The sequence below is a fragment of the Leptodactylus fuscus genome, chromosome 5 (genome assembly GCF_031893055.1).
Source record: "Leptodactylus fuscus isolate aLepFus1 chromosome 5, aLepFus1.hap2, whole genome shotgun sequence".
NCBI lineage: Eukaryota > Metazoa > Chordata > Amphibia > Anura > Leptodactylidae > Leptodactylus > Leptodactylus fuscus.
Genome location: NC_134269.1, coordinates 21351357 through 21364385, shown reverse-complemented (window position 1 = coordinate 21364385; position 13029 = coordinate 21351357). Strand labels below are relative to the sequence as shown.

General features: G+C 44.8%; 1 protein-coding gene across 2 annotated transcripts in view; it reads right to left on the bottom strand.

Moving 5' to 3' along the window:
- The window catches only part of SLC44A2 (solute carrier family 44 member 2 (CTL2 blood group)), a 40927-nt gene extending 31677 nt beyond the window's left edge, over window positions 1–9250 (bottom strand). For both annotated transcript variants that reach the window (XM_075272612.1, XM_075272614.1), the window contains exon 1: window positions 8975–9250. In XM_075272612.1, the coding sequence (XP_075128713.1) occupies window positions 8975–9017 (43 nt within the window). In that variant the 5' untranslated portion in view covers window positions 9018–9250. The remainder of the gene's footprint in view (window positions 1–8974) is intronic.
- Between the last annotated feature and the right edge of the window lie 3779 nt (window positions 9251–13029).

Below are 13029 nucleotides of genomic sequence, written 5' to 3'. Positions count from 1 at the left end.
CTTGCCCTGTGGCGGCGCTGCACTGCAGATAAGACATCAAAGAGTTGACTTTATAGGATCCATTAGTTTTGGTTTCAAAGGACAATGTGTAATTCTTCATTTCCCCTGTGGTGGCGCTATAGGGAAGTTGAGCCAACAAAGAGCTTACTTTGGAGGACCCAGCACTTTCTGACATTGCCCAGACAGCTTACTGATTTCATTGGGCACCATGTAATTCTTCCTTTGCCCTGTGGTGGCGCTGCAGGGAATTTAAGCAAACAAAGAGCTCACTATAGAAGACCTAATATTACTCAGACAGCCCATTGATTTTATTGGGCACCATGTAATTCTTCCTTTGCCCAATGGTGGCGCCGCAGAGAAGTTTAACAGACAAAAAGCTCACTTTGGAGGACCCAGTACTTTCCAACATTACTAAGACAGCCCATTGATTTTATTGGGCACCATGTAATTCTTCCTTGGCCCTGTGGTGGCACTGCTGGGAAACTGAGCAAACAAAAAGCTCACTTGGAGGACCCATTACTTTCTAACATTACCCAGACTATCCATTCATTTCATTGATGATTATGAAATTCTTACTTTCCCCTGTGGAGGCGCTGCAGGGAAGATGAAAGAACAAAAAGTTCACTTTAAAGGACCCAAAATTACATATTAATTTCAAAGGACATCGTGTAGTTCTCCATTTCCACTGTGGTGGCGCTGTAGAGAAGTTAAGCACATGCTACGATGATTATCACTAATCGCTGGTGATCGGCAGCAGGACACCATAAAATTAGCATATCATCGGAGGATCCATCAAACAAATAAGAGATTTTTCCAAAATGGACTATTCCTTTAAATGATGGGTTGGTAGCTTTCGTTGTTTTCAGAAAGCCGTGAATTTTTTTGGAAAACCGTCCAAGTAGAAGATAAAAAAACCTCACAAGAAGGAACGGCTTCACTGTGTTTGTCAGAGCAGTGTGTGGGGGGGATGTCCGCGGCCGCCAGTAAATACCAGCAGATTAGCGGGTAATAGGTTATTGGGAATACCGCACAGCTGCCATGTTACAACCGAAGGGACATTAGGGGTTATAATACATAGCGGTATGTAGGACTTAGTCTATCTCACATTGACATGAGGCATCTGAAGACGCACTTATAAAAAATACTGTGAAAAGTTGCGCCTGACTACAACTTTCACACCCAGTAGGTCAAGTTGCAAGTATGGCGAAACACTTATAAAGGCCTGGTATGAAGTTATCAACATATTACCAACCCATAAAATGAATGATAAGTGTCTGATTGGTGGGGTCTGACAGCGGGGATCCCAACTCTACATGAGAACAGGGTTCTATGTCCCCCATGTGAACGGATCGGTGGTCGAGCATGCTCACTGCCACTCAGTACACCCCTATGGCACTGCCAAAGATAGCCAAATGAAGTAGGTCAAAACTGGCTTCTTACCTAGACCTTCACATCTTTTGTAGAATGGTTGTTATCCTCTACAATTTGCAATGACCTCCTAAAAAAATCCTCATCTTAATTTTCATAACTAAGGACACTTGTAAGGAAGTCACAAAAAAAAAAGAGGTCACCGACCAACAGGGTATGACAGAAGAAGTGACTAGGGATTCCTGAGAAAAGGAGATTACACAGAATTAACACTGGATAAGATAAATTAAAGGGGAAACATTGATGCTTTCTTCTTAGAACAGTGCCACACCTGACCACTGGTGGGATGTGGTATTGCAGCTCATTTCTATTTTTTTTAATTAAACTATCTTTCAATACCAGACACAATTCATGGGCAGCTTGGCATTGATTCTGGGAAAAAAAAGGAGCCATTTTTTTCTAATCCTGCAAAACTCCTATAAAGGGGTATTCCCATTTCAAGTACCCTATCTGTACTGCTAGTTTATATAAATTCAAGAGTTTTCCTAAATTCATTGTTTTAGCAATGATGATTTAATTTGCCTCCTCCCATTGCTTACGCAGTGTTTCCTTGGTGCCCGTCCTGTCCTGTGATAACAAGTCTGGGGGGGCTGAGTGCTCTAACTGTTATGTACAGCTCTGCGGTGAGGACAATCAGGTCAGCTAATTGTAGTTTGCTGATTCAGGCTTAGACAGTGTGATCTCTATATGTAAACACAAAGATAACGCTGAGTTTACTGCAAGTCAATTTTCTCCTCTGCAGAATGTACGTTTGTTTTTCTTTGCAAACCTGTGTAATGTAATGTACATTTACTGTGCATATTATATGATCTGCATTTGCCATATATACTCGAGTATAAGCCGAGTTTTTCATGACAGTTTTTGTGCTGAAAAAGTGCTCCTCGGCTTATACTAGAGTCATTACGGTAATTTTCTGCTAGCAGGCCAGAATAGCAGACCCCGCCCTCCCACCACTCCATCACATGCTGGGTGACGTGGCCACGTAAGCTCAGGCCCGCACCCGACGTGTGTCTGCTTCCTGGCGTGCTAGCAGAAGTACCGTAAATACTTCTGCAGATTGAAATGTACAGCATCGCCATACTCCTGGCAGTAGTGTGGTGATGCTGCGGCCCCGGCACCCGCCCTGGTGTCTCTATGCCGGGTCTGTAAGGGCCGGTTCATACATACTAATGTGTTCCGTCCGTAAGGAGTCCGCATGAGGACCCTCCCGGCCGGAATACAAGAACAACTGCAAGCGCTTTGCAGTTCAAGCGTACGGGCCCCATAGACTATAATGGGTTCCACTTTTGTGGCCTCCAAATACTAGTGTGAGGCCTGGTTCACATCTGCTTTCGGTAATCCGTTCAGGCAGTCCGCAATGGCAAGCGGTGTGCAGGGAAAGCACATGGACCCCATAAACTATAATGGGGTCCATGTGCTTTCCGCGTGGTGTCTGCATGAGTCATGTGGATAGGAAAGTACTTCACGATCTACTTTCCTGTCCGCATGACTTGTGTGGACACCACACGGCAAGCCCACGGACCCCATTATAGTCTATGGGGCCCGTGCGCTCGAACTGCACAGCGCTTGCAGTTGCACTTGTGTTCCGTCTGTAGGGGTCCTCATGCGGACCCTTACGGACGGAACACATCAGCATGTGTGAACTGGGCATAAGTGAAATGGCGCCGCTGCAGAGCAGTTGCCATAGAAACCGGCACATCCGCTGTAAGCTCTCACAGTGGGTAATGCCGCAGCTGCTTCGGCATCTCTGCTCTAAGAGTTACAGCGGAGGTGCCCTCTGGAGATGCCCTCCCCCCCCTCCAAGATTAAAATTAGCCCCGGGGCCGGTCCCCACCGGCCCCATACCTTTAAAGTTGCAGGCCGGCTCCTGCACGACGAGCTCGCAGGAGCCGACCTGTTTTGATGACAGCCGGGAGCCTAATGAAGGTCCCCAGGCCTGTCATCGCTGTATTACTATTGCGGCTGGTCTATGACCATCCGTAATAGTAATGTAGAGAATCTCCCATAGACGTCAATACACTTGTATTGCCGTCTATGGGACTTGCAATCAAATGATTGCAGGTTCAAGTCCCCTAAGGGGGGGCTAATAAAATAGTGAAAAAAAAAAAGTTTTAAAAAATATAATAAATAAAAGTTCTAACTCACTCCTTTCCCTAGAATACATATAAGGGCGGGTTCACTCCAGCACCCGATCTCTGTTATGCAGGTTTCTGTCTTCTGTTTGCAGAAGACGGAAACTGACATTCATTGTCCGCCGGTGAGCGTCTTCTGCTCTCCGTGGTGAAACTGTTTTTTCTTTTACCAGACACAAAGTCCTGCATGTCCGACTTTGTGTCCGGTTAAAAAAAAAAAACCCGGTTCACTGCGAAGAGCAGAAGACGCTAACCGGCGGACACTTTTCAAACCCATGAATGGGTTTGAAAACTGCCTGCTGATTTCCATCTCCTGCCCAGTTTCTCGGGCAGGAAATGGAAACCTGTATAATGGATCGGGCGCTGGTGTGAACCTGCCCTCAAAGTAGAAGATGACTGTGACACACAAACACATTAGGTATCCCTGTATCTGAAAGTGCCCGGTCTACTGAATATAGGGGATCTGCAGTGCTCCTATTCCATCGGGAAGGGGTTAATATCCCCTATATTCAGCCAGAGTTCCAAGTGGGAGGAAAAAGCCCCAGTCCTCAAGCTCAGGGAAGGGGCAGACAGACAACCAAAACACCCCCTCCCCTTTCCCAGCATCTACTGCACCCAAAAATTCCAGCCATTTTAATCTTTGAAATTTTCCAGTAGCTGCTGCATTTCCCCCCCTCGGCTTATACTCGAGTCAATAAGTTTTCCCAGTTTTTTGTGGTAAAATTAGGGGCCTCGGCTTATATTCGGGTCGGCTTATACTCGAGTATATACGGTATATAGATTTCTGGTAATAATAATAAATAATATTTCATGGTAAAGGCAAAAGTCTATATCTATTGAGGTACTTCTTAATGTCCTGTTCATCAAATAGTCAAAGCGGCCCACCAGCTTGCTGAAGAATACAGGAAGTGAAGAAAAGAAGATACAGAAAGCAAATCTGCTGAGACAGGGAAATGGTAAAACCCTTTTAAGTTAATTACAGTCATTATTCCACTTTTGTGGCCTCCAAATACTAGTGTGAGACCTGGTTCACATCTGCTTTTGGTAATCCGTTAAGGGAGACTGCATTTGCAAGCGGTGTGCAGGGAAAGCACATGGACCCCATAGACTATAATGGGGTCTGTGTGCTTTCCGCGTGGTGTCTGCATGAGTTATGCGGACAGGAAAGTACTTCACGATCTACTTTAAAAAAAAAACGGTTTCGCCGTGGAGAGCATAAAACGCTCACCGGCGCTCACGGCCAGACACGGTCTGACAGGCTTCCGTCTTCTGCCGGCAGAAGATGGAAACCTGAGTACGGAGACCGAACACTGGTGTGAACCCAGCGTCAACTAAAGACTTGCTAGAGTATTGTGTATTCATCATTGTGCACTTATACAATGGGGTCTAGAGTTGGGATACGACTAGACTAGACAGCTAACACCGTGCACATAATGATAGAATTGCCGCAATCCGATAGACATATTTTGCCCCAAAACCAGTCCGAAGAGTTGATAAAGTTAAATTTTATGCCCCTCCCCCCTACACATTTGGGTGTATATGAGGCTGAGATTTGTAGTAAAGGTGAATGATCCGAGACCGTCTTCGATGGCCCAAGATTCCTCTCCAACAGGAAATGCTGTTTTTTGCATTCTAGAACGTAATCTCGCAACATCTGTTTCCTACAGAATAACGGAGATCAGTCTCAGAATTTATAAGGTTCGCCCTGTAGAGTACTTCAACCCTGAAAGGAAACAGGAAAGTTGATCCACCCACTGTTTTCCTATTACATACATAAATCCTTAAGAAACTTTGGAGGGGCTGGATGAGGAGTAGGCGCAACGTCTTAGCGATTCCACCATGGACGGTACTCAAGCAATGGCACACAGTGGTAAATGGGCAAAGACTTGCCCCTGTCCCCATAGATATTAGGTTGTCAGCCCACTAACAGTGAGATTGATGGGTTTCACCAACATTTACCTAAATGTTTGCCCCATCTGCCCCCCCTGAACCCCTTATACAAAAACAGACCCTAAACAAATGCCGATAACTAAATACAAACCCCAGACCAGACACCTTAAACAACAAGAGGTCCTCCAGAGCCCATCAACGGCTACTCCAGATCAGACTCTACCGTACCAAGCCACATACACTCATCTCTTCCCGTTCCTGCACTCCTCTCCACTCCTGGGCACCACATCTGACACAACATCTCGATACCAGGCCATGGTCGTAATGTTCCTGTTGTGGCATCCAGGAGTTAAATGCAGTACAATAAGTATATTTGGCACCAGAAAAACTTGGCATCTGTTCTAAGAGTCTGGGAAGTTCCCTCTTTTGTCTCCGTAAAGAATTGACAGCCATGAGTAAGTAGACATTGTCAACCGAAACCTTCTTTCTCTGACATCTTCCATCGGTGAAGAGTCCAAAGGTCCCCATACACAATAGATGGTTGACCTGTCTCACCAATATTGCCTGGGCTTGGCCAACACTAATGTGTATGGCCCATGAGGCTAACTGAATTGAGACCAATGGCGTCCATGGTAGACAATTGTTATGGGGCCCATGGATAGAGGGGGTACATCGGTCCCTCTCTGAATATAGTTCAATAATGGAGGCTGTGGAGAAAATTGGGAGAACTTCGGTGGGCCCAGGCTCTTACACAATAATACCCCAGCAGGACACCCAATTTTGAAGGTTGTTGATGGAATCATTTTGGTGGTCCCAACCAAAGAACCTATTTCCGACTCTGCACTACATAGCACCCATTGACAGACAGGGTACGCATACGTATGTGATCCTATAGACACGTCTTTGTTTATCTAAGCTGACCACATGTGTCTTCAAGAACAATCCAGCCAGGCATATCCTGAAGACTATTCTTATGTGTATAGAAAGATACGATCACTACAGATGTCCCACCCTGTAGAGCAGTAACCAGACTGTCCACAACGTGGCAGCAGAATCCTACCGGCCTGCGGCTCCCATAACAAAGATGACATCACCCATGTAAATACTGAACCTTGCCGCCTACATACAGTACAGAGATATTAACCCATATACCACCACCGCCTGCAAACTGATAAACATGAGCAAAGGGTGGGAGTAGTCGGAGGCACGCCTAGTCCTTATGAAGGGCCACCAATGCACCATCTACAGTACATATGGGCACCAGAATCAGAGGCATAGGGGCGTTTAACATTGCATTGAAGAGATACATATCTCGAGAATTGGGCACATCTTTTGATATCCAAAAAGTTCTTGGTATGGGTGGAGATGTCCTTTGCGAAAATGTTATTGATATAGAGTGAGACCTACAGATGGAAGGCCCTATAAAGGTGTGGGATCGACAGTTCGGTATTTATATATATATATCACGTGGTGTTATACACGTAGGTGTTATGTTGTGGGAGACGACCATGAGACAAAAGCACATGAAAGTCAAAAAGTTCCCGTTATGGGTGGGACTGTCCTTCATGAAATCAACATAGTACAACACTAAAATTTTTTAGTATTTTTGATGTTCCTATAGGTTGTAGATAGTATCAGATCTAGCTACAGGATCACGATGAGGGACCCATAGGTTTCAGGCTCCAAAGAGTGAGACCTACAGTTGACAAGCCCTATAAAGGTGTGGGGTCAACAGGTTTCAGGTTCTATATCTCATAGGACATCAGCCCAACAAGGTCTAGATCCTATATAGCACCGCAGGAATACTTGTAGTGTTATACATGTTGGCGACATGTTGTGGGACGTGACCACAAGGTAAAAAGCACATGATTCTTGAGTATAAGAATGTTCCACCATGTGTCATCCCCTGGAGTTCCCCTTTCTCACGGTCTGTCAGCATGTAGGATCATGTCTTTTTCTTAACTGAAATCCTGAGTATGTGCTTTCCTAACCCTACAAAAAAAAAGTTCAATGACCTATATAAAAAAAAGTGCATAAGGACGACGTCAATTTGCAATCCTTAATCTTGAAGGAGAAGGACACCACAAACTTTCCTCAACTCTCTGAGCCAGAAGACCCTGCAATGGCCAAGAATCGATGGCTTCTCGTTGCTGAAGCTTAAGGAGAAACCCAATTTGCCTGCTCATGACGTCCACCTGGGCCACCACAAGAGGAACATGGCTGTAAAGTAGATTTAGTACTTCAGTATTGCTGTGTCCTGTGGTGGTAGACAACCAATTCCAGGAAAGCTCTCTTCGAGAACACCATTGACCCATTGGGAGTAGATGTTCAGGTGCACAAACTCCCAAAACCTGGAGAGCCATGACTCATGAAATAGCACCGAGGCTGGTCTAATACTGTAGATGGCCGGCATGTGAAGGCATAAAATAATGCCATGAGGGGGTACCAAGTTTGATTTTGTTTTGAAGTCCTCTATGGCTATGCCTAGAGTTGGCAGAAGAAGGAGATCTAGAGAAGACTTTCCAGACTATGGTGTTTACTGAAGAAGCTGGACCATATGGAGTCAGTGCAGGAAAAGTATGGACTGTGGAGTAAGTTAAGGATTTTTGCAGTAGACCTTCCACCTGAAGAACAAGTGACCAAGCTGAGGTTTGTTTTTGGCAAATGCATGAGGAGAACCGACTAAAAGAATGGACGTAAACAGAGGAAGAGGATGAGGAGAAAGGAAAGAAGGAAGGAAAACAGGAGCACGTCACTGGGAAATCTGAAGACCCAGACACAAGACACAACAATCAGAAGAAGGAATGGGAGATGATATGGAGTAATAGGACGATATATAGGGGAGGATATATGGAGTAATAGGACGATATATAGGGGAGGATATATGGAGTAATAGGAGGAGATATAGGAGAGGATATATGGAGTAATGGTAGGATATATGGAGTAATGGGAGGAAATATAGGGAGAGGATATATGGAGTAGTAGGAGGATATATGGAGTAATAGGAGATATAGGGGAGGATATATGGAATAATAGGAGGAGATATAGGAGAGGATATATGGAGTAATAGGAGGAGATATACGGGAGGATATATGGAGTAATAGGAGGAGATATAGAGGAGGATATATGGAGTAATAGGAGGAGATATAGGAAGATGATATATGGAGTAATAGGAGGAGATATAGAGAGGATATATGGAGTAATAGGAGGAGATATAGGAAGATGATATATGGAGTAATAGGAGGAGATATAGAGAGGATATATGGAGTAATAGGAGAATATATAGGAGAGGATATATGGAGTAATAGGAGGAGATATAGGAGAGGATATATGGAGTAATAGGAGGAGATATAGGAGAGGATATATGGAGTAATAGGAGGAGATATAGGAGAGGATATATGGAGTAATAGGAGGATATATGGAATAATAGGAGGAGATATACAGAGTAATAGGAGTTATATGGAGTCATCATCACTATACTTGTCGTGTCTCTGTAGTCGGAGGTAACATTACATGTCTCTTACCATAAGCTCCATCTGGCGGTGTCTTTTCTGTGTCATCCTCCATGTCTCAGCAGTATATAGCGCTCTATACCGGTGTGCTGTATACTCCCAGCCTGGGTCTAGGTCTCTCCTCCTATATCCTCCAGTATCAGTGCCTGCAGCCTGTGTATTGTGCAGCAGTAGACAGTGCCCCCCCTTCCTCCATACAGAAGCTGTGCAGCCCCCTCCTCCTTGTACTGGTGAATTCCTCAGCCCCTCTCCCCCTGGCCTCTGCTCCTCCAGATGTCACTTCTGCAGCAGCTTGGCCATGCCCACCCTCTTCACAATGACACCACACCCTGTAGATCCGCCACCAATAGGAAAGAAGGGGCCTGGATTTAGAGAGTCTCCTCTTATAGAATATGTTCCGCTACCTTCTCAGTTAGATGGGGTCTGTCTTAGAAGAAGCAGAACAAGTTGTAACTTCTAAGGCTAACATAGACGCCAAGATTTAACCCCGATATGTCAGGAACCTTTCTATAACTAGAGCAATATCATCCTTTAAAGACGATCTTTCACCACCTCCACCAACTCCAGCTTTTTACATCTCTCAATAGTTGCCTCTCCACGGATTCTGGCACAGTTGGAATTTTTTCTCTAGCCCCCACCATTCCTGAGCAATCAGTGCTGTCAGTTTCAGCATAGTTATGCTCTCTACTATTAGGTGGGCGGTCCCTGTCTTTCTGCTCCAGCCTAGGACCGCCCTCTGACTAGAGAGACTAATTAGCATACAGTATGCTGAAATTAATGGCACCAATTGCTCAGGAATGGTGGGGGCTAGAGAAAAAATTCCAACTGCGCCAGAATCAGTGGAGCGGCAGCTATTATAGGATGCGCAGAGTTGTAGTTGGTGAAGGTGGGGAAAGGTCCCCTTTAAAAGCAATTTATGTGGGAAATTTAACTACAACAGGCAGTGAACCCCAATATTTCCATTCCACATGCTTAGTAGGGTGCGTATGCTGTTAAATTGGGACACAGGTAATAAAGCAGAGTAAGTAGCCCGCCAAACAGCTCCCCCTATCTCAGTTTCCAGGAACCCTATCAATGTGACATGGGATATTGGGCATTAAAGCCCCACCCAGGAATGACCACTTGGTATTTTTGCAAACTTCACCTTTTTTTCGGACTAGTACTTGCTAAATCTGTGTAGATTGGGAAAATGAAAGACAATCCAAATAAATTTAGGATAGTTGCCAACTGGGCATGGGGAATGTTGATATTGGGGCTTACTAGGTTTGGTGCACAGCATGAATGTGCGGAGTACTTGTAGCAGTATACAGGGTCACATATACGGGGAGGTTGGGTGGGTGTATTGGATTACAGTTACATACAAGCCGGTATCACATGTCATGTGTTTATGTATAATTGATGCTGGATGTGTCAGGTAAGTGATAACAAGATCCTCCGAGGGTGGGGACCTGTAGGGGAATATGAAGTGTTAGGCCTACATTACACAGGTGTGTTCAGTCCATGGAATATGGACCATATGTTGACTGTATTTGCTGGACTGAACATTGTCCGTAGACTTGTTCTCACAGCATTATGGCCATCTATCGTACTATCAGTCTCCACCTTGCCACGGCACTACTGGCCTGTTATATAATCACACTTTTAGTGCTAAACATGCAAAGGGTCCATATCAAAGGTCTGAGATAATGGGGGTAAGGGAGGTCCCCCATCTACTCTAGAGAGGAAGGACTCCAAGGGACCCTCTGTGTCCCCTAAAGTGTCTATAAGTATCTACCCAGCATGCTTATATGTTAAATAGCTCCACCCTCGTGTAACACCCTGTAGTGGGAGGAGCAGACTCCATTTCACATAGCTCCTCCTTTGTGTGATACCCTATAGTGGGAGGGGAAGACTCCATATCGCATAGCTCCTCCTTTGTGTGATACCCTGTAGTGGGAGGGGAAGACTCCATATCGCATAGCTCCTCCTTTGTGTGATACCCTGTAGTGGGAGGAGCAGACTCCATATCACATAGCTCCTCCTTTGTGTGATACCCTGTAGTGGGAGGGGAAGACTCCATATCGCATAGCTCCTCCTTTGTGTGATACCCTGTAGTGGGAGGAGCAGACTCCATATCACATAGCTCCTCCTTTGTGTGATACCCTGTAGTGGGAGGGGTAGACTCCATATCACATAGCTCCTCCTTTGTGTGATACCCTGTAGTGGGAGGGGAAGGCTCCATATCACATAGCTCCTCCTTTGTGTGATACCCTGTAGTGGCAGGAGCAGACGTCATATCACATAGCTCCTCCTTTGTGTGATACCCTGTAGTGGCAGGAGCAGATTCCATATCACATAGCTCCTCCTTTGTGTGATACCCTGTAGTGGGAGGAGCAGACTCCATATCACATAGCTCCTCCTTTTTGTGATACCCTGTAGTGGGTGGGGAAGACTCCATATCACATAGCTCCTCCTTTTTGTGATACCCTGTAGTGGGAGGGGAAGACTCCATATCGCATAGCTCCTCCTTCATGTAATTCCCTGTGGTGGGAGGAGCAGACTCCATCTCACATAGCTCCTCCCAAGAGTAATACCCTGTAGTGGGAGGACCAGGATTCATATCACATAGCTCCTCCCACATGTGATACCCTGTAGTGGGAGGAGGAGATTCTATATCCATAGCTCCTCCCTCATGAAATACCTTGTAGGGTAAAAAATATGCAAATCTATTCTCCAGGATGTAATTAGGAGAACAGTGCACTCTACACCGCCTTCTAGAGGGCAGCATCCTTAACATCATGAACGACTCAGTTAATAAGCCTACTATCATGATGAGGATTTAATTGCCAAATTAGTATTTCTATTCCAAAAGGAACAGATTCCCAGCTATGGACAGCGCTGTTTCGGCCTTTTGGGCCTCCTCAGCATAGCGCAGGGATACTGATTTGGCAGAGTGAGAGACTATAGACCAGGGTCAGGGGATAATCGTACACATCAGGGAGAGTGTGTGCAATACCTTGTAGTGAGAGAAGTAGACTTCATAACACTTCATATAGCTCCTCCCTCGTGTGTTAGTGTATTACCCTGTGAGAGTGGAGCAAACTTCATATAGCTCCTCCTTTTTGTCTGAGTCATCCTGTGGTGGGAGACAGAGTCCATGTCACATAGCTCCTCCTTCTTGTCTGTGTCACCCTATGATGGGAGGAGAATGAAGTCCTGTTTGGCTTATTTTTAGGTGCTGCCCTCAGGTGGCAGTTATATGCCAAGTACATATCTGTTCTGGATTTCTATTTTTCAGTTCCATTTGAACATTCTCCTAAAACATATCTGTCCTTTCATTTGACTTTTCAGGACAGGCTGTCTTGTGTGTATACACTATGAGTAACACTTTGGTTATTATATTTCTTGCTTTCTGCATTATTTAGCAGTGGTCCCCTCTGCAGGCTTATCTGTAGTTGCAGTTCTTCCTGAGCTGGTGATAGCAGACAAGCTTCCATACACTGCACATAGTACGTAGAGAAGAATCTGCTCTATAAATGTTTCTCTCTCACTCAGAAACATACTCAGGACCATGCAGGACATATATAGAGAAATACTGACCTGTAGAGATATGAGTAAAGTGTTCTGGTTGTGATATTAAGCTTTTATTTAGCTCCAGCATCAGACTAAGCCTATCTTTCTAATCTTATCTCCTGTATCTTCTTCTCACTCCTCCCAATAGACTTCTACAGACACAAGTCACATGACCTGCAGTCTTGAGACAGATATAGCAGAATTTTAAGAGTGAAAGTCAGTTTACAGAGGAATGAGGAGCAGGGGAAAAGTCTGATAAGAGGAGAAAGAAGCATTTTTCTCAGATAAAATATATTACAAGGTTTCTTATAATCTTCTCTACTATTCATATATGTAAAGTGTATTGAGGTGCCGGGGACTATTTAAAGTACACAGTTTGCAGGCAATATTTTAGGCAAATCTTTGTGTTTCCTTTAGCTGAGACATGTGCAATGTAGCCGTGCAGCGCAGCTCTATATTACAGTACATTTATACATGTCCTTTATAATAGATCACAAATGTGAACATACTGCACA